Raw genomic sequence first — 20,530 nt, 5'->3', positions numbered from 1 at the left:
AGTTTTACGGTTTTGTTTATCGTTTTTTGTTTGTTTTTATGAAAAAGTCAAGAAATGTATTCTTACATCACAAGAAATCTCTGTCTAAAAATTAGTGACATTTTTCTACGCCCTCTGCACCCCCGGATTATCCAGGAAAACTAATCAATGAAATTAATTGAACAATGAAAATTTCTTAATGTTTTTTCCTCTCTGTGAATGCATTATAAATTGCATCCTTTGTACTCTTCACAACAACCACTCACCCTCACCACAAATAAACACTGTATATTACTCGATAGTACGAATGACTGCATGCATGTCGCAAAAATGTTTCTACCGTCATTTCCAGCGTATCAAATGATTCATAAAAATTGAATGAGATACACGCGCTTCCATAGAGATTAATGTAACAAGGAAAGTCAAGATTCCCTTGATCACTGTGTCTATAATGCTTTGTGTAATCCATTCCATAGGCAGCCCCTTTACTCGACAAATTTAAATATTATTAATGTATGTATTGTACCTAAGAAATATTAAGATTCCTTTCCAATTTATTTTCAGAATGGTGATGTATTCGTTACTTAAGTACACTCGATCATGTGTAAAAACAATTGATAAAAGAAATATATGACGTTATTATCAAGTCAATAAATTATTCAAATTTATTCTACCATTTTCCCCTAGATCAGCGAGGTGGTTACCCGATGTTTATGAGCTTAAATCCCTAGTGGGGTTGATGCAAACTTTCAAAAATTATTTTGACACGAAAATCATCTCAAAGAATTTGTCGTCGTCGCTCCAATTCTTTTAAATTTCGTAATTTATTTAAACAATACTACGAAAATACAAAATAACGAATTTATCAACGTTTCTATCACTAGCAAAAAAATGTTATTGGTATTCAAAAGCAATTTTCCATTTAATTTCATGGAAGCAATGGAATATTATTCAGTCTGTCGTAAAATCAACGGGAAATTTCTCCAGAATTCATTATTTGAATAAATAATCAGTGAATAGACAACGGATTTGAAGCAATTTCCATACGATTTTGACAGAGACTGTCTCTCTCGATCCATTGGCGAACCCCACCTGTACAAGATCCTGTGATGCCGAGTCCCCCCGACTTCCGCCGAACGAACGTGTTAATGTGCCGGTCACCGATGGATCCCCGACGGTACCCCGTGCTACCTATACGCGGTTGTTACCTGTTGGCGTGCTCGCCCGAGCTCTACACATTCGGTATCGCTTACCAGGGCGGCCGATTTGCCGATTTTTATTCACATCTGTATCCCCAATCAGTGTAACAATCCCCCCTGCCACCCCTGGAATTTTTTAACCCGTCTCCCAATAGTCAAAGTGCGAGTGATAATCGATTGCCCGGTCGAATGTGAGAGAGTTCAATCTGCACTTACAACTGCTTCATTATTTTGTACATGTCCACGTCGTCAAGTTCATGCTCCGGAATGAGTGACTTGGTGAACAGAATTACAGTGAGTTTCGTTATTTAGTGAGAGAGCCACAGTGGGGTCAATGATTTACGGTGATATCAGAGAAAAAGTGAATTTTACCTGGAGATAATCGTCCTCAGGTGTGGAAAATCATTGAATAAGAACAACATCAAGACCACAAGGTACGTCATTCTGGGATTTTTATTGACTTCGCGTGCCAAAGATTAACTTTTTTCATTCGTAATGCGATCTTTCGTCATGTGGGTTATCGGTTACCATTCGGTATCTTCAATGAGGGAGAAGTGGATCAGGAATATCTGGGATCCAAGACCTTGTTTGTCAACAAGTAGATGAAGTGATGAATCGAGGGATTCGGTTATTGTTTTTCGGTTGGGAAAGGGATGTGTGGGGCTTCACCGGGGGATAGAAGCCAACCAGACGCTTTTTTATATTCTCACTTGTTCTTTTTTATACTCATTTCCTGCGTCACCGGTCAAGCCGAAAGTTATTCGATAAAAATCTTTTTATCGAGAACTTTTTACGATGAAATACTCAGTATTCATCACTTGACTAGTCCAATGGATTGATCATGAATGATAGCATATTTTGTTGAATTTCAACCGAAATAGAAAACTTAGTCACTTGGGAGAAGTTCATGAGTAAAATACGTTCCGGACGAGATGGAAAACCGGGTCATTCTGAAGTGTCAGTAACTAGGTATCTGGAGAGAGAAATTCAGGTTTTTTATTTAATTTTCAAGGTCTTTTTGGATGGTTTCAAAATCGTCCAGATTTATTCAAATTGCTTCGTTGGATCAGAAGATATTAAACAATTCCAATTAGTTTGTTTCTTGTTATTATTCACTTATTATTACTTTGGAATGGTAAATAATTTTTTTTATTCTTTTCTGTATTGCAAATTAGAACATTAAAGTAAAGATTAAATCATAACATATATTTTTCTGTTTTTTTCTCAGTTGCATATGGATAATTGCAATTAAAAAACACAAAAATATAAATGTTCCCCGGTTTTCCTCGTTCATCACTGGTTTTGTTATGAATTTGTAAAGGCCCGGAAGGTCACCGTTCCAGACAGGTAGATGACACCTGCCCGGTTCAGTACTGTACAGTTTTTCTCGTTTTTTCTTTCCCTCCCTGCGCACAACTTCGAGAGACACCTGTTACATGGAATATTATCCCTGTGCTATGTGCTGCAAAGTCCCTTCCCCCTCAGTTCCTTGTCCTGTGTCTACCTTTGGACTCGGATACACCCCGAGTGCTCGTCAATTGCGAAAAAAAAATGAGAGTGCAGAGGATGACGTTTAATGATACTAATTTTGTCTTTCATGTCGATGTTGTGAAAAACGAGATGGCAATTTTTTATTTCACGTTCTGAGTTTTTTACACAGCTCCAGGATATTTATGTCATTGACGACTAGGTTTCAGAGAGCATTGAGGTATCCTTTTGGCGAAAAATCCATGTTTCAATGGTTGGAGACCATTTTCTCTCGGTCGGATGCAATTATTGTTGGGTTTAAGATGTAAAAAATCGATTCGTAATGGGAAATTGTCCCATTATTTGTTGCTAACGGATTTCTAGGGGCCTAGAGGGAAAACTTTCTGCTGGTTAGGCTCAATTTCTCTTTCAGTTATTGGCTCCTGTCAATAAATAATAGAGAATGTCATTGGGATATTGACTTTTTAATCACTTAGTCTTCTTCCCACTTCAGGATATCCATTTACTTTTATTGTCGAACGTCAGTGCTGTCAGGTCACTCCCATCTGACCCCAATGTCTTCGACATTTTCCAATTAATTTATTATTTAAACTTGAAGTCTACAGGTGAAGTGTCATTTGGATCGGTAGAACTGAAAAACATATAATTTAGTGCAAAAAGAAATAGCACCGAGTGTTTGTTTCTTGTGTGGTCTGCACTAGACTTTAGAAGACGGATATCCTTACGAAGATAAAAAAATATGTCAAGAGACCTTTGGGTTTTTTTATTGGACGATTGACGGAAAACGTAAAAAAAAAACTTCGAAGTAATGCTCAACAACACGTGAAACGATTTTTATCGCTTTTTACTTGGACTGAAATTTGTTCTGCGAAATACTCAATCGAACGTTTAGTCATACAAATTAGTGTGACCGACAGAGTAAAAACCGGAAAAGGCGAGGGACACTGACACTGACCCCGCAGACAGTTGTCCGGGTATTAGTGTCTGCACGGTAGATCCTGTACTTTCGCACGGCTCGTATTTCTTCTCAAACTACAAGATCAATACCCCGATGGGTCCTTGAAACACCAGAATCCACCGTAAAATTCTACTTTCTTTTATTCCATACTTGGAATTCTCACCAATCAATGTCAATGCAACTTTCATTTGTTGTAAATCAAAACAGTGAAAGATGATTATTGAAATTTCTTTAGAAATGGTCCATTAAAGAATCATTTATAGCCGATATAAATGGAGGGAATCGCAATAGGGAAATTGGGACTCAATGGGCTGTGGAAAGCTGCAGAAATTTTTACGTCAGTCCCACAATTTTACAGCCAAGTGGCGAAACGATGTAGCACTGCAAGAAATTTTTTTTTGTCAAATTTGAATAACTCTTGAACAAATCACCCCATTTCGACGAGTCTGGTCTCATTTTAAAGGTTGAATCGGTCTCTACAATGCAATATAATCATTTTTCATCTGCGATCAACCGACCTCGAGATATTTTCCTTCGAAAATTGCTCACTTTTCCCAATTTTTGTTTGAACTAATTTCATTTCAATGCTAGGTCTCCTTGAATAGACGGGAATCTAAGAGAGATAGCGTAATTCTTGTTAGAACTTTTTTGTAGTCCTTGGTGTGCTCGACAAAAAAGGTTCTCACAAAAAAATCGCAATTTTCGTCACCACTGCGCTATCCAAGGAGAATTGAAATTGAAATCAAACTAATTAGTCACGAAGCAGGGCAATAAGGGCACCCACCTGGTCGTCAATAGCTCTAGATTGCCCGAGTGAAACTAATTTTTTACTTCATTTCGATGGTATTTCTTCAATCAGTAATGAGCTTTGACTCATTAAGATGGCATAATTAAATGGGCAGACATTTATGCCTTCCCCCCACTTCTAAAAGTAAATAAACAAAAACAATATTTTCTCCAGGAATCACTCCCATTCGAATTCCCCGATGTAATAACGAACTAAGTCATACTTCTCGTCTGGAATCGAGTGTGGAATACCCAAGGGGACTAGTGTCGCGCAGCTAACCCACTTAGCGAACAGGTTTATCCATTCTCTGTGCACGTTGTGGAGCACCAACGTACGGTTTCTGTACTAACGGACATCAGGCCACATATGTATCCACGTCTCCTATCATTTTTTTTCTCTTCTCCGAGAATTGGAAGAATTGAAGTCAATGTTTTTCCGAGTGTCTCAGTCCTGCTCGATCAATCAAAAGCAATTGAATTATCTCGAGCTCACGCAAGAGACTCTGTTGCAAATTTTTTGAAATTTGAGTCAGAGCATTTTCAACATTAGCAAATATTGGATGATTTATTGTTGTTAAAAATTTGAAGGTCTTTCACTTCAAATTTCAACAGCATTTTTCTGACTGAATACATCACTATCTAAACAAGTTCACCGCTTATCTTCCAGGTATTTAGGTAATTCTTATGCGGATACGGCTCATTCTGGCCTTTGATTTTGATTCCTCTCGTTTGTTCAGTCATTATATCTCCACTTTTATCAGCGCCCACTTACGAGGTTTTAATTTATTTTCGTTATTTACCTTGAACTATGAATGTAACAGCATTTCTTTGGTTTATGAATTCATCACGCGATTCCAGCCGGCTGATTGTGGCATGGAAGGAATTCACTGATTCAATTGAAGGTTTTGATGATTTCCAAGCATTTGGCGGACTGTTTAATCAATAAACTGGGTAATTATATTGTCGCGGAGATCTTGAAAAGTTTCACGACAAATTGGTTTCAATGGGAGATTTATCACGTCATTTAATTTTAATAAAGTACTAATGACACTCTTGGACAAATAAATAAGAGGATATTGATGAGTGGGTATGACATCACTCAAGAAGGATCTGACGATGGACCTTGGGGATAATCCTAGCACATGATTGATGATGATATTGAGAAGATTCATTACATTTTTACATCTACTTGCACAAACTGGTTAATGTAAGGCCACTGATCATCTTTTCCTACTTTTTTTCTGGAATATTATTTCTCCTCGGTAGCCCGAGGAATTCGTTTCTCAAAAATCATAATGACGTTCACTGGTGCGTCTGATGATACTGGGGAGAAAGATCCGGATGTCGAAGATTTAATTCTAACGTGAGGTGAATATCATTAATGAAAACTCGATGTTGAAAACATGGAATTTACTATTTTACTCATAAATTAGAGAGTCGAAAGCGTAGACAAATTCTAGGGTCAAGTCATTGCACAACAATTGTACAAAAATTGGTAGAACAACATTAGAATTAAAATGAAAAAAAAAATATACAACATCATCATCATCATGAGTTGAAGAGGCCGGATAATAGTCATGGTCTTGCCATTGTTTCTCAAGATTTCGAATGTTTCGAGAAGATATTCAACTCTCGGACGAATCATAAAACCACAAGTTGGCTTTTCACACCTTACAAAATAATCCTTTTTGATGAGTCGTTTTAAGAGAAAATGTCAAGAGATCCCTCCGATGTTTTCTCCTAAAATAACGCGCTGAGACGAGTAACAGCTACAATTACAACAACAGCTGCAGTTTTTATTGACTAAATCCATTGACACTTGAGGCGTGCTTTTATTCATTAAATATTTCTTTATGTTTTAGGTGGCGGGCCAGTGTGCACGTCGAACGAGACTCGAGAGATGGTCATCGTTACCCGGGTAAATCGATGAACAAAGTATCATAATTGGAGAAATCGATTAAAGCTCTATTTTTGCAAGAGACGATTCCTGAATAGAGCCTAGTAATTTTTTGCTTGAAGAAAACTAGAAAATAAGTCGTTAGCCCATTGAAAATCACAAAATAATAGTAATCAACTGCTGAAAAAAAATACACGTAAGGACGACTAGTTGACCTGGAAACGAAAGTGTCGGATTTAAAAAATCCGGAAGTTTTTCTTAACACTAGGGGAGACGACCCGGAAGTGACGAGTGTGGTCCACCCCACGGGAAATTAAAAAATCCCACAATACCTAGACCACTATTAGATCACCATTTTGATAATCCAGGTGAAAAAAAAAAAATATTAACCAGTTGTGTGTGCGCACCCACCAAAGAGCGGAAAAGGCAACTGGGCAAGCGGACTCTTCTCGCTCTCCCGATGTTCCGAGACACCGAACAATTGGGACGCACACATTAAAATATATTGTACGGACACACGCGCTCAACGATACGTGGATATAACGTGCACAATTATCTATAGGAATTCTCTTTTGACTCGGTCGAGTAATCGTAATCGGTGGTGTTACGGGTTCGAATTGATAATCTGGAGTTAATTAATCATAATTAGTCATTCGGAAAACTAGTTGTATCATTTACTCCTAAGCAATGAGCATTTTAAAAGAATATCAGTATTTTAGAAAATTTAATCTAGATGATATTGACTGGGTGCCCTTTCGTTGGAAGTCCTGTCATACAATTAAGCCGAAAAATTTTCAAAAGTAGGATATTCCACTCAGAATAGAGCTGAGCCTCATTTCTATATCATTATCATGAATCAATTTAATTACTATTCAATCCGTTATCTCGAGAGAATTCTATACAGTGAGCCATTAACTGTAAAACTTACGGAATTTCCAGCCATTTGATAGGCTTTATACCACTAGTTTATTTGATATTAGTTGAATACCAAATCAACCCGACACTAAAAATCTCCATAACGTTAAAAGTTAGTGGGGAAGGACGAATGTGACGTGAATCAGAAGGTGGAGGATACCCCAGGCGTTAATAATAAAGAATCGTTCACCAGGGTAATAATAAATAAAATGTCTGCCAACAGGGTGATTACATATGGATCGAACCAATATCGGGACGGGAATTCGATGTCGCCATAGGAGCAAGGGTAGTCTCCGCCGAGGGACGCCGCATTCAAGTTAAAGACGACGACAACAACGTGAGAATCCCCTCTCAACAATCACATAATTAATTAAATAAAACTTGGACTGGCTCTCATTGTGGCTTTTTTTTTATTTTATATTTTTGCAGGAGCAATGGCTCACTCCAGAACGAAGAATAAAGGCGATGCACGCCACGTCAGTACAGGGCGTCGAGGATATGATAAGCCTCGGCGACCTCCACGAGGCTGGCATCCTCAGGAATCTCCTCATAAGATACAACGAGAATCTCATTTACACTTACACTGGTTCTATTCTAGTCGCCGTTAATCCCTACCAAATTCTGCCGATCTACACTGCCGAGCAGATTAAACTGTACAAGGATAGAAAAATTGGTGAATTGCCACCTCATATTTTCGCCATTGGTGATAATAGTTATGCTCATATGAATAGATATGGGCAGGATCAATGCATCGTCATCAGGTAATCGTTTGTTTTTTATAAACTTGCCCGATAGGTCCTCAGAACTTTGTAGATTGAAAATGTGAACGAAGTGTGAGGCGAAGATGTCCAATGAAAAGTCTCTTGACACGTGTCACGAGCATAATTGATAAAAAATCAGTTCTATAGCACAACTCTGCTTCTTACCTGAATTCTCTGCTTCCAGTGGTGAGAGCGGAGCAGGTAAAACCGAAAGCACAAAGTTAATTCTTCAATACCTAGCAGCAATCAGTGGCAAGCACTCCTGGATAGAACAGCAAATTCTGGAGGCGAATCCCATCCTCGAGGCCTTCGGCAACGCCAAGACTGTTCGCAATGACAACTCTTCGCGTTTCGGAAAATACATAGACATCCACTTCAACGATCAGGGGGTTATCGAGGGCGCCAAGATCGAGCAGTACCTCCTGGAGAAATCCCGGATAGTCTCTCAGAATGCTGACGAACGAAACTATCACATCTTCTACTGCATGCTGGCTGGGCTCTCCTCCGAGGAGAAGAAAAAATTGGAGCTCGAGGATGCGTCCCACTACAAATACCTCACAGGTGGAGGCAGCATAACGTGTGAAGGTCGGGACGATGCAGCTGAATTCGCTGATATAAGATCAGCGATGAAGGTTCTTCTCTTCTCAGACCCCGAGATCTGGGAGGTTCTGAGGCTGCTCGCTGCTTTGTTGCACATGGGAAACATTAAGTACAGGGCGACAGTCGTTGATAATCTGGATGCCACGGAAATATCTGAACACACTGCTGTCCAGAGAGTCGCTCACCTCCTGGGTGTACCGATTCCGTCCCTAGTGGATGCCCTCACGAGAAGAACAATTTTTGCTCACGGTGAGACAGTCGTCTCGACGCTCTCGAGGGACCAATCAGTGGACATCAGAGACGCCTTCGTCAAGGGGATATACGGTAGACTCTTTATACACATCGTCAAGCGCATCAATGAGGCTATCTTTCGTCCAAAGCACAAGTCCAGAAGTGCAATTGGTGTACTGGACATCTTCGGATTTGAGAATTTCGATCACAACAGTTTCGAGCAGTTCTGTATTAATTACGCGAACGAGAATTTACAGCAGTTTTTCGTGCAGCACATATTTAAACTCGAGCAAGAGGAGTACAATCACGAGGGGATAAACTGGCAGCACATAGAATTCGTCGATAATCAAGACGCCTTGGACCTGATCGCGATAAAGCAGCTGAACATTATGGCCCTGATTGATGAAGAATCAAAGTTCCCCAAGGGCACTGACCAGACGATGCTGGCCAAGATCCACAAGACCCACGGCACCCACAGGAACTACCTGAAGCCAAAATCCGATATCAACACTTCATTCGGCCTGAATCACTTCGCTGGTGTTGTTTTCTACGACACGCGAAGCTTCCTGGAGAAGAACAGGGACACCTTCAGTGCTGATCTTCTTCAGTTGATTCACATATCCTCCAATAAGTTCCTGCAGACGTGCTTCGTCGAGGACATAGGGATGGGCTCAGAGACCAGGAAGAGAGCGCCGACTCTCTCAACGCAGTTCAAGAAATCGTTAGACTCTCTCATGCGGACTTTATGCAACTGCCAGCCCTTCTTCATCAGATGCATCAAGCCGAATGAGTATAAAAAACCGATGATGTTCGATCGAGGCCTGTGCTGCAGGCAGTTGAGATACTCCGGGATGATGGAGACCATCAGGATCCGCAGGGCTGGCTATCCCATTCGTCACGCTTTCTCGGAGTTTGTGGAAAGGTACAGATTCTTGATATCTGGTATTCCTCCCGCACACAAGACCGATTGCCGAGGAGCTACTGCGAGGATCTGCCATCATGTTCTTGGAAGATCTGACTATCAGCTAGGGCACACCAAGGTCTTCCTCAAGGACGCTCACGATCTGTTTCTGGAGCAAGAGAGGGATCGGGTACTGACGAGGAAAATCTTGATTCTCCAGAGAAATATCAGGGGGTGGGTTTACAGGCGACGATTCTTAAGGATGAGAACAGCTGCTGTTGTGGTGCAAAAACTCTGGAGGGGATATGCACAGAGGCAGAGGTATAAGCGAATGCGCAGTGGGTACATGAGACTTCAGGCACTGGTGAGGTCCAGGGTTTTGTCTCACAGGTTCAGACATCTGCGGGGTCACATTGTAGCACTTCAGGCGCGGGCTCGAGGGCACCTAGTGAGGAGGATGTATCGCAAGAAGATGTGGGCGATCGTGAAGATTCAGGCGCACGTTAGGAGATTAATCGCCCAGAGGCGGTTTAAGAAAGTTAAATATGAATATCGATTGCACATCGAGGCACTTCGTCTGCGGAAAATCGAGGAGAGGGAGTTGAAGGATCAGGGGAACAAGCGAGCTAAGGAGATTGCCGAGCAGAATTACAGGGAGAGAATGCAGGAGCTGGAGAGAAAGGAGATTGAGATGGAGTTGGAGGACCGGAGGAGAATGGAAATCAAGAAGAATCTAATAAACGACGCGGCGAAGAAGCAGGATGAGCCCGTAGATGACAGCAAACTCGTGGAGGCAATGTTCGATTTTCTTCCAGACTCAAGCAGTGAGGCCCCCACTCCAGCCAGGGAGACGTCGGTCTTCAATGATCTCCCCGCACCTAAGGCTGATCAGCAAGAGATCATCAGCCCCCTTCAGACAGCCTCCGAGGACGAGGAGGATCTCTCGGAGTTCAAGTTCAATAAATTCGCTGCTACTTACTTCCAAGGGAATATCAACCATTCTTACTCGAGGAAGCCTCTGAAGCATCCTCTGCTGCCTCTGCACACCCAAGGGGATCAGCTGGCGGCCCAGGCCCTTTGGATCACCATTCTGAGGTTCACTGGGGATCTCCCTGAACCGAGGTACCACACCATGAACAGAGACACGACCTCGGTCATGTCGAAGGTGACAGCCACTTTGGGGAGGAATTTCATCAGGAGCAAGGAGTTCCAGGAGGCCCAGATGATGGGAATGGATCCCGACAGCTTTAAACAGAAGCCCAGGTCCATCAGACACAAGCTGGTCTCACTTACTTTGAAGAGAAAGAACAAACTCGGCGAGGATGTCAGGCGGAGACTGCAGGAAGATGAGTACACTGCTGATAGCTATCAGTCCTGGCTGGAGTCACGTCCCACGTCGAATCTGGAGAAGCTCCATTTCATCATTGGACATGGAATACTCAGGGCCGAGTTGAGGGACGAGGTCTACTGTCAGATCTGCAAGCAACTGACGAATAATCCATCCAAGTCTTCTCACGCCAGAGGTTGGATCCTCCTGTCTCTCTGCGTTGGGTGCTTCGCACCTTCGGAAAAGTTCGTCAATTATCTCAGGGCGTTCATTCGTGAGGGACCACCGGGTTACGCTCCCTACTGTGAAGATCGTTTGAAGCGTACCTTTAATAATGGAACCAGAAATCAACCCCCCAGCTGGCTGGAGCTGCAAGCTACTAAATCCAAGAAGCCCATTATGCTACCAATTACCTTCATGGATGGCAATACGAAGACACTCCTGGCTGATTCAGCCACCACTGCCAGAGAACTCTGCAACCAGCTCTCGGAGAAGATCTCCTTGAGGGATCAATTTGGTTTCTCATTGTACATCGCTCTGTTTGATAAGGTGTCCTCATTGGGTAGCGGTGGAGATCATGTAATGGACGCTATTTCCCAGTGTGAACAGTATGCTAAGGAGCAGGGGGCCCAGGAGAGAAATGCCCCATGGAGATTGTTCTTCAGAAAGGAGATCTTTGCACCCTGGCACGAACCCACTGAGGACCAGGTGGCGACGAATTTAATCTATCAGCAGGTGGTGCGAGGGGTAAAATTCGGGGAATACAGGTGCGATAAAGAGGAGGATCTTGCGATGATAGCAGCTCAACAGTACTACATTGAATACCACATTGACATGAATGTGGACAGACTTTTTGCTCTCCTTCCTAATTATATTCCTGATTATTGTTTGACTGGGGTCGATAAGGCCATTGAGAGGTGGGGCCATCTGGTTCTGCAGGCCTTCAAGAAGAGCTACTACGTTAAGGAGAAGGTGCCAGCATTGCGAGTCAAGGAGGACATCGTGGGATACGCAAAATTCAAATGGCCTTTATTATTCTCCCGATTCTATGAAGCCTATCGCAACTCCGGGCCAAATCTCCCGAAGAACGATGTCATTATCGCTGTTAACTGGACCGGAGTCTACGTTGTTGACGACCAGGAACAGGTCCTCCTAGAGCTGTCCTTCCCCGAGATCACAACGGTGTCTAGTCAAAAAACGAATAAGATGTTCACGCAAACGTTTAGTCTGTCGACAGTGCGAGGAGAGGAGTTCACTTTCCAGAGCCCCAATGCGGAAGATATTCGAGACCTCGTGGTGTATTTCCTGGAGGGTCTGAAGAAACGCAGCAAGTACGTTATTGCTCTTCAGGACTATAAGCCCCCAGGAGAGGGTACGTGCTCCTCGTTCCTGAATTTTTCCAAGGGGGATTTGATTGTTCTCGATGAGGAGAGCACTGGGGAGACTGTATTGAACTCTGGCTGGTGCATCGGGACTTGTGAGAGGAATGGAGACAAGGGAGACTTCCCAGCGGAGACTGTCTACGTTCTGCCATCCTTGTCGAAGCCTCCCAACGACATTCTCGCGTTGTTCAGTATCGAAGGCAGTGAAAATGGCAGGCGACTCTGTCCCCAGCAGATTAATGGTGTTGAACCCAGAGATAAACCCCACACTCTTCTCGAATATGCTATCGATCATTTCAGGACTCCTCCCAAGAGGACTATGTCAAAGGCTCTTACGTTGACAGCTGCACGTCGGGGACATGTTGACGAGCTCTGGAGACATTCCAGGGAGCCAATCAAGCAACCTCTTCTCAGGAAACTCGTGTCCAAGGAGGAATTGGCTGAGGAGGCTTGCTTCGCATTCAATGCAATTCTCAAGTACATGGGGGATCTGCCCACTAAAAGACCGAGGATTGGGAACGAGTACACTGATGTCATCTTCGATGGACCCCTCAAGAATGAGATCCTGAGGGATGAGATCTACTGTCAAATTATGAAGCAACTGACGGACAACAGAAATCGACTGAGCGAGGAGAGGGGGTGGGAGCTGATGTGGCTTGCCACTGGACTCTTTGTGTGCAGCCAGAGTTTGCTGAAGGAGTTGACACTGTTCTTGAGGACTAGGAGGCATCCTATCAGCCAGGACTCCTTGCAGAGACTCCAGAAGACGCTGAGAAATGGACAAAGAAAGTATCCGCCCCATCAGGTCGAGGTGGAGGCGATTCAGCATAAAACCACGCAGATATTTCATAAAGTTTATTTTCCTGATGACACTGACGAGGCATTCGAGGTGGATTCCTCAACGAAAGCGAAAGATTTCTGTCAGAATATTGCGCAGAGGTTGAACCTGAGATCGGCAGAGGGATTCAGCTTGTTTGTGAAAATTGCTGATAAAGTTATATCGGTCCCCGAGGGTGACTTCTTCTTCGATTTCGTGAGGCATCTGACCGACTGGATCCGGAAGACTAGACCCTCGAAGGATGGGGTAGCTCCACAGTTCACGTATCAAGTGTTCTTTATGAAGAAACTTTGGACAAATACTGTGCCGGGGAAAGACCGTAATGCAGATCTCATCTTTCATTTTCATCAGGAGTTGCCGAAGTTGCTGAGAGGTGAGAAATTTATCTCAGGAAACGAAATTTTTGTACAAGTGGAATGTTGTTCTACTTTTGTTTCCTTCACGTTCTATCTAATTCTACATTATTCCCCAAGGATATCACAAGTGCACGAAGGAAGAGGCATCGAGACTGGCTGCTTTGGTGTACAGAGTGAGATTTGGCGAGAGTAAACAAGAGCTGCAGGCAATACCGTGAGTAATAAATTTCCCGGATAAATAAGGACATCATCTCAAACGATCACTCGATTGTATCTTTTCAGACAAATGTTGAGAGAACTTATCCCCGGGGATTTGGTGAAGGTACAGAGTGCTAACGACTGGAAACGTTCGATAATAGCAGCCTACAATCAAGATGCAGGTACGAAGAACAATCCAAAAATAATTTACGTAACATAAACTCGCTGGGGAATGGTTCGAGATCTTTTTTTAAAAAAATTAAATTATTATGAATTACGTGACATTTTTGCTTGAAAATTTTCTGGAAATTAAGTGTATGCCGGAAATATCTCCACAACAATTTCGTTTCGTCATCAAGTTTTATATAATAATTAGTTGATTGATTTTGTCAGGAATGAGCCCCGAGGACGCCAAAATTACATTTCTGAAAATTGTTTATCGTTGGCCAACATTTGGATCGGCATTCTTCGAAGTGAAACAAGGAACGGAGCCCAATTACCCAGAACTCTTGCTCATTGCTATCAATAAACACGGAGTGAGTTTAATTCATCCGCAAACCAAGGTAAATTTACAATTTCATAATACCGTGAAGGGGAGGGGATATCAGTAATTTAATTTGCAATCCAATCAATGTTTCCTTCCTCATTCAGGATATATTGGTCACTCATCCGTTCACGAGAATCTCCAACTGGTCGTCAGGGAACACCTACTTCCACATGACAATCGGTAATCTAGTGAGGGGTTCCAAACTCCTTTGTGAGACATCCCTAGGGTATAAAATGGATGATTTACTCACCTCTTACATATCGTTAATGCTCACAAACATGAATAAACAGCGAACAATACGAATACCTAAGCAGTAATCATCATCTCCAATATATTTTCGTGTAATGAGGAGATTAAAGTCGATGAATTTCTTGATATTTTTATGTGGAGATGAGCATTATAAAATTGTCGCGAAATTTTGAATTTGTACAATAGGGCTTAATAGTTGTTTTTAAATCGCAATGGTCTTTTTGCAAGTCGAAATGATACATATTTTTTTTGAATGATCTATTTTTCAATTTTTTTGGCCAGTGACAAAACGAGATTAATTCACTCCTGACATTTAGCTATTGTCAGATGATGAGAAAGATGCAATTTTCGTGAAATTCTGAGAACTGAAAATTAAAGAAATTTATCTCGTTCGTTCAATTCGTCATTAAATTGTATGATTCGTGGGTGAATGAGTGTATATATTTTAATTACATATTTTTTAAATATTCATATTTATACAGAGTAGGTATATTCGAGAATTGTCGTGCTGAAATCATATTTTTATTCTCAGAATCTATTTTTTCTAGAATTTTTTCTTTTCATCATCAGAGGCCACAGATTTCTTTTTTTTTTTTCTTGTCTCGTGTGAATTTCTGATGGATTCACGTCTTTGGTCACAATGAGGATTATTTAATTGTGGGTAAATTCCCACACGTTTGGATTACCAACATTCCTGCGTTGGTAACAATAATACAACTTTGAGAAGGGATGTTACCGAGGTACAGCCCAACTGCGGATTTCGATCCTTATCTCATTTCCTCTTTGAAAATGTGCTATGTATGCATGTGTATTATTAATTTTTTCCTTGTTTTTTTATTCTCACGAAGCACATAAGTGTTGTTCAATGTATGCCAATTCTTTTCGAAATCCCTAAACTATTTTTCACTAATTAATTATAATGAATTTATATCTAGTAATTAAATCGAGGCTGGAGAGGAGAAATTTATAAAAAAAAATAAATGATAATTTAAAAAAATGAGCATTGTTACAAAAAGAAAATTGGATACTCACTTTATTTCTCACTCATCTGCTGTCTTTATTCCATTACAAACTCAGTTTTTTAATCCTTTCGTTAAACTATCAGAGATATAGTTAGTTCCTAGGATTTTCTTACGATTAAAGGAGTTTATAGGTTTGTTTTTGTGTGTGTACATATGTATAATATCCATACACTATATATGGAGTTATTATGCCGTTGTATTTACAGAAGTTTGAAGTTTTTATCTCACATCCAATATTTTATTCAGCCGCGAAGTCATAAAACTTTGATACAAAAATTGAAAGTTTTTTTTTTACTAAAAGTTAGATTATCTCAAGAATGAGGGGGTTTAGAAGAAATTGTCAGAGAATGTTTTCTGCAGAGCGGGAAATTTCCTGCAACAAATCTCTTGTGACTGTTTTTTGTACACTCAGCCGTTGCAGAGATATTCCCATTATCATCTTGATGATTTAACAGATAATCAACTTCGCTTCTGAATTCTCTGTAAAACATGCTTAATTTTTTATAATGTCAAGATTAATTTTGTATTTACATCAATGATTTATAGGATATCGTATAAAATCGACTAAGATGTCGCTATTTGCACTCGTTGATCCACACTTGTCCGCTCACTCAGACATTTTTTTATTTACATTCACTGTAGTTAATTATTAGTAATTGAAAATCACTGGATGAGATAAAATGAGACATTGCAGCTAAACTCAAATGAAACGTGACATCCAGAGGGATGATTCTAAATGAGCAATAATGTTCAACTGAAGTAAAATTTTACTCTTACAATTAATTATTATATATATTCTTAATGAGGAACTATTCTTTGAGCCCCTCTACACGCGAAGAATAATAGAAATATCTCTTTCTGGTATTAAAAATCATAAATTATTACACACATCCTTTCCGTATTTAACATCTACGAAACAGTCCTTTATGAGTGGAGCACTATTACCTCGAGGGGGCGATGAGGTGAAACGTAATGAGACAATTTTTTCATTTTTACCAATCGCCCATGTATTTCGGTCGACTTTTCATTGAAAAAAAATCCTAACTAAACTCTCCCATCACGTTTCTTCCCCCCGGAATCCCAAAATTCCCTCATCGTGATCGTTCCTGCAGCCCCCCGGAGTATCAAAGCCCAGGTTGCGTGGGTGGATGATGAGAATTCCAAGGAACATCAGCGATAGCAGGTGGCATACTGGCCTGATTGTGCCCAATAGCCCTGGGAGCCCTCATGATCTCGTCAGCAGGTGGACAATGTGGCCTGGGCCCTGGCTCCGGTGTGTACGTAAAAGTGAGTCCAGTGGCATAAATAATTCCATCATTCCTGACCAAGGAAACAGGTACCTGTGTGGGCTGCCTAACCCAAAGCCACTCACCCCTGAACAACGATATATCCGGTACAACGCAGAGCATGATCTCCTGACACCTGTACATGGTCTCAGCCTCCACGTCTCCAAACCACACCTGAAGATTAGGAGTAAAATTATCCCCCTTCAGTTCCAACATGGCAACATCCCCACCTCCATTAAGATGAAGACTGTGAACAAGAGGGACTGGGGTCACTGGCGATCTGACAGGACCCATTCCCTCAAAGAACTGATACTCCGCCTTGTCAGTACTGATAATAGTCCAACATGCACCATCATTGATCATCTCCTTGTTGGCCTCCTTTGGACAGGGCGTAGCCTGGAACTGAATAATCCTCTCCTGACTCAAGCACAGGTACATGTGATCAGTGTCCTTCATGTAGAAAGCGCACTTGTGTAGCTGCGATACAGGATCGTCAGCCTCCAGGCTTGCCATTTGCTTGTCCACCTTCCTGATAACGAGTCTGGGAAGGGCCATGCCTGTTACTGAGCAAACAAGCTTCACGGTGCTACCATAATGAACGTAACCATCACGAACCTGGAACTCCTCCGACTCGGACTCATTATCATCAAGCAGATGAATTGTGAAGGCCCCCCACTGGGTCGAACTGGCGTGGAAATTGCCATTCTCCACGTGGAGGTACCTTGTGCTCACTGTCTGGGATCTTAACCTGTTGAACAGCGCGACCTTCGTACCACTGGCTATGCACAGATCTGCGTTCTTCAGGGACTGTTTCTTCTTCGAGGGCTTCGATATCACCTTTATCCTCTTGCTGTGGAAGACCCCGATGTCGTGACCACTTCCATAAAACATTTTAACTGACAGCATGAAGTGCTTTCGCTTGTCAGAGTCCGAAATGTACAGGGTTTTTGCTGCACAATATTGCTTGCCGTTGTTGAGGTCCAGCTGCTGCATGTCTTGTTCGGAATTGCCGATTCCGATGAATGCACAGAGCTGGGCGGATTGTTCACTCTCACCCTCTCTCAGCATCTGCTCCTGACGCATCCTCCAGCCATCGCCGAATAGGTAGATGCAGGGAGGAGGACAGAAAAACCTCTTCTCATTGCCATAAGATTTCTGGGCGACTTTGGCGTGAAGAATCACTATCACCATGTCACTGCGGTCACGGAGGTAACGCTCCATTGCTTCTCGTGTCAGCTTCTGATCCTGGTGATGGTCCGGACGGTAGACATTAGTGCCAAAACGGGGGTACGACATTACCGCGGTGGGGGACGGAGGGGACTGCATGCCGTGTGCCATCGCTGGCAGACCAAACTGGTGGGGCATTATTGGAGATAGATGATCGGGAACTGACGATCCTGGGGGGCACGTCGAGAGGAGGTGATCGTCATAGCATTGAGATGCGCGGCGACTCGATGGAGATCATCTGGAAGTATCAGGGAGATTAAAAAATATGGAACATTGAAATTAATATTCATCTACGAAGGTAGACAAGCATTTTACTGCTGTCCTTGAGGATTGGACAGATTTTCGTCTCGGCGCAGTGTTCGAGTGGCATCGTAACAATTTATAAATTATTTTCAGTATTTTTCCACGTAAATTATGAAAACAGGAATTAAACATTTTGAATAATTATTAAAACAACTGCTTGCAGTTCTGGATTTCTTTTGTACAGCTTCATAATACGTGAGAAATCCCCTGTTTTGTTCTGCTTGTTAATAATTAATGCAGGAAAGAAATCCTGGTGTTCCAAATGAACCTGGGAATTACCTAGGTTTTTAGCGAGACAGGAAAGAGGAAATGCGTACGATACGTGGGAACATCGTCGAGGCCGTTGTATTTTTTTTATGATGATCATTGTCATGATTTTTTTTTCCTCTCCACAACTTGAAGAGTTCGAAGTGATCTTCAAAAATACTGTTCTGTGAAAATACTGAATTCAATGGAATTGGGGGAACGAGTTATCATTGAATTGAATGAAAATATAACAAGGAAATTAAAAACTGTGACCTCGGGGAGTTAGTGGCAATTACAGTGGCTCGTTCTGTCACTTCCGAATGCAAAAACAGAATAGACGAGCTAGTCCATGTGTGCATTTTCATGTGCATAAATTAATTGGCAAGTCTCGGGTGTTTTTTATTTGCCTCTGGGGCATTATTCTTTGACACAATTTTTGCCCCTTGCATTCTATTGCGCAATGTTTGTGTATTTTTTTATTTAGTTGTTGGATCGAATTATGTGACGAAAGATTAAGGATAATTCGTCAATTATTTCAGGGTTTGTCTTTACAGTTTCAATTGTTAGTTTAATTTATTGAAGCCAGGGTTTTGAGAATTGATTTTCCGATTTTTTTCGCTTTTCGAGGTTAAAATACAGAGTTGGGGATGATAGTAGGAATGCAGAGAATCATTTTGTCCCTACGCCATTCATGATGATGAATATCAAGAAGAAAATCCTTCAAAAAAAAGTATATGATTATTTATGCCAACAAAATTACATTATTTAAGGTCAAATGACCAATAAATCGTCAGTTATTCGTGAGCTTGTCTTCAAAAGTCTAGATCTCAGAGTTCAATCGGAGTTGAGGGATCATAATTTTCGAACGGTGTAGAGGTTCCCACATTTTTTCTTGCAATTGTGTCCACTGTTTTAATTACCAATTTTTAGCAACTAAGTTCTGCTCATTTTCTCTCGTTTCTCGAGATAAAAATCCAGTGTTAAAATGTGGACGTTGATTTTGTTACTGACCCCCCCTAAGTCATGACGTAGAGGTTATATCCCTCAGGGTAACTAATATCTTGCTCAGCACCCTCTCTTCTGTTGATAATCAACCCCGAAAGGCAAAAATTGTGCCAATCAATTCGATTCCAAATTTTTTTTTCACCGGACGTTTGCTATTGTTGGCTCCCAGCCTTGGAAAAACCTTTGGAAACACAATAACAAGCACACGAATAATGAATTTGTTTTCATATTCGTCAACGATTCAAAAGAATAAAAAAAGGAAATGTCCGCTAATAACAGCCCAAAACCCAATGAAAAATCGAACGACTCGAAAAAATTGGGTTCTCACCCTGTTATTGTTGTTCACTGCTTCCAGGATTCTCCAACTAACCCAAGCATCATAGAACCTTATCCAGAATATCCCTTTACATCCACCAAAAATCCTCAAACCCTCCACTTCAGTAAATAATCCCCAACTCCTCACTCATTAAAATACTCCCAATAAAAAATCACTTATTCAATTTGACACACACGCTACCGAATTAATCCCCCGCTTGTGTTGTATATTCTCTCCTTCTCGGATCCATTCAAAAAACACCTGTTCACTTTCCAAATTTTCCGACAGTCCTGCCAACAGTTGAACCCCTAAATTACGCGGGGAAATTCGAATTCCCAGTGAAACAAGGCAATGCCCAAGGGTGGAGGACACGAGGAAATTAATTATTAATTAATCAGTTGACTCATTGAGTGATGGGGTGACATATCTGTGGTGGGAATAACAGTGACGTGAGGAGGTGCTTGCGTTGAGAGGGATCGTCCTCGTGCTCCGACACTCCCGGTGCAACTAAAA

At 41.5% G+C, this 20,530-nt stretch overlaps 2 protein-coding genes across 3 annotated transcripts; one reads left to right on the top strand and one right to left on the bottom strand.

The window, feature by feature from the left end:
- Nucleotides 1-1,153: 1,153 nt before the first annotated feature.
- LOC135160826 (myosin-VIIa) lies at nucleotides 1,154-15,632 on the top strand. Its single transcript, XM_064117867.1, has 9 exons — nucleotides 1,154-1,612; nucleotides 6,273-6,328; nucleotides 7,446-7,559; nucleotides 7,652-7,983; nucleotides 8,168-13,635; nucleotides 13,736-13,832; nucleotides 13,901-13,998; nucleotides 14,210-14,379; nucleotides 14,468-15,632. The coding sequence occupies exons 2-9, from the start codon at nucleotides 6,311-6,313 to the stop codon at nucleotides 14,678-14,680; spliced, it is 6,510 nt and encodes a 2,169-aa protein (XP_063973937.1). The 5' UTR covers nucleotides 1,154-1,612; nucleotides 6,273-6,310; the 3' UTR covers nucleotides 14,681-15,632.
- Nucleotides 15,629-20,530, bottom strand: LOC135160839 (suppressor of hairless protein). 2 transcript variants are annotated; one of them, XM_064117899.1, is made up of 2 exons: nucleotides 20,030-20,530; nucleotides 15,629-18,385 (listed from the first exon to the last, which is right to left on the bottom strand). In XM_064117899.1, exon 2 carries the CDS (start codon nucleotides 18,283-18,285, stop codon nucleotides 16,759-16,761), a length of 1,527 nt encoding a protein of 508 aa, XP_063973969.1. In that variant the 5' UTR covers nucleotides 18,286-18,385; nucleotides 20,030-20,530; the 3' UTR covers nucleotides 15,629-16,758. The 2 variants fall into 2 exon arrangements, with proteins under 2 accessions (XP_063973969.1, XP_063973970.1); XM_064117900.1 differs by lacking the exon at nucleotides 20,030-20,530 and adding an exon at nucleotides 18,730-20,000.

The sequence above is a fragment of the Diachasmimorpha longicaudata genome, chromosome 3 (genome assembly GCF_034640455.1).
Source record: "Diachasmimorpha longicaudata isolate KC_UGA_2023 chromosome 3, iyDiaLong2, whole genome shotgun sequence".
Taxonomy (NCBI): domain Eukaryota; kingdom Metazoa; phylum Arthropoda; class Insecta; order Hymenoptera; family Braconidae; genus Diachasmimorpha; species Diachasmimorpha longicaudata.
The sequence above is the reverse complement of the archived record's forward strand: the minus strand, read 5'-3'. Positions and strand labels throughout refer to the sequence as shown.

Bases quoted from the DNA above. Each gene is read 5' to 3' on its own strand.
- LOC135160826 (XM_064117867.1), top strand. The intron at 13,833-13,900 runs GTGAGTAATAAA...GTATCTTTTCAG, and splicing joins CAAGAGCTGCAGGCAATACC to ACAAATGTTGAGAGAACTTA. The intron at 14,380-14,467 runs GTAAATTTACAA...TTCCTCATTCAG, and splicing joins TAATTCATCCGCAAACCAAG to GATATATTGGTCACTCATCC.
- LOC135160839 (XM_064117899.1), bottom strand. From the start codon at position 18,285: ATGCCCCACCAGTTTGGTCTGCCAGCGATGGCACACGGCATGCAGTCC.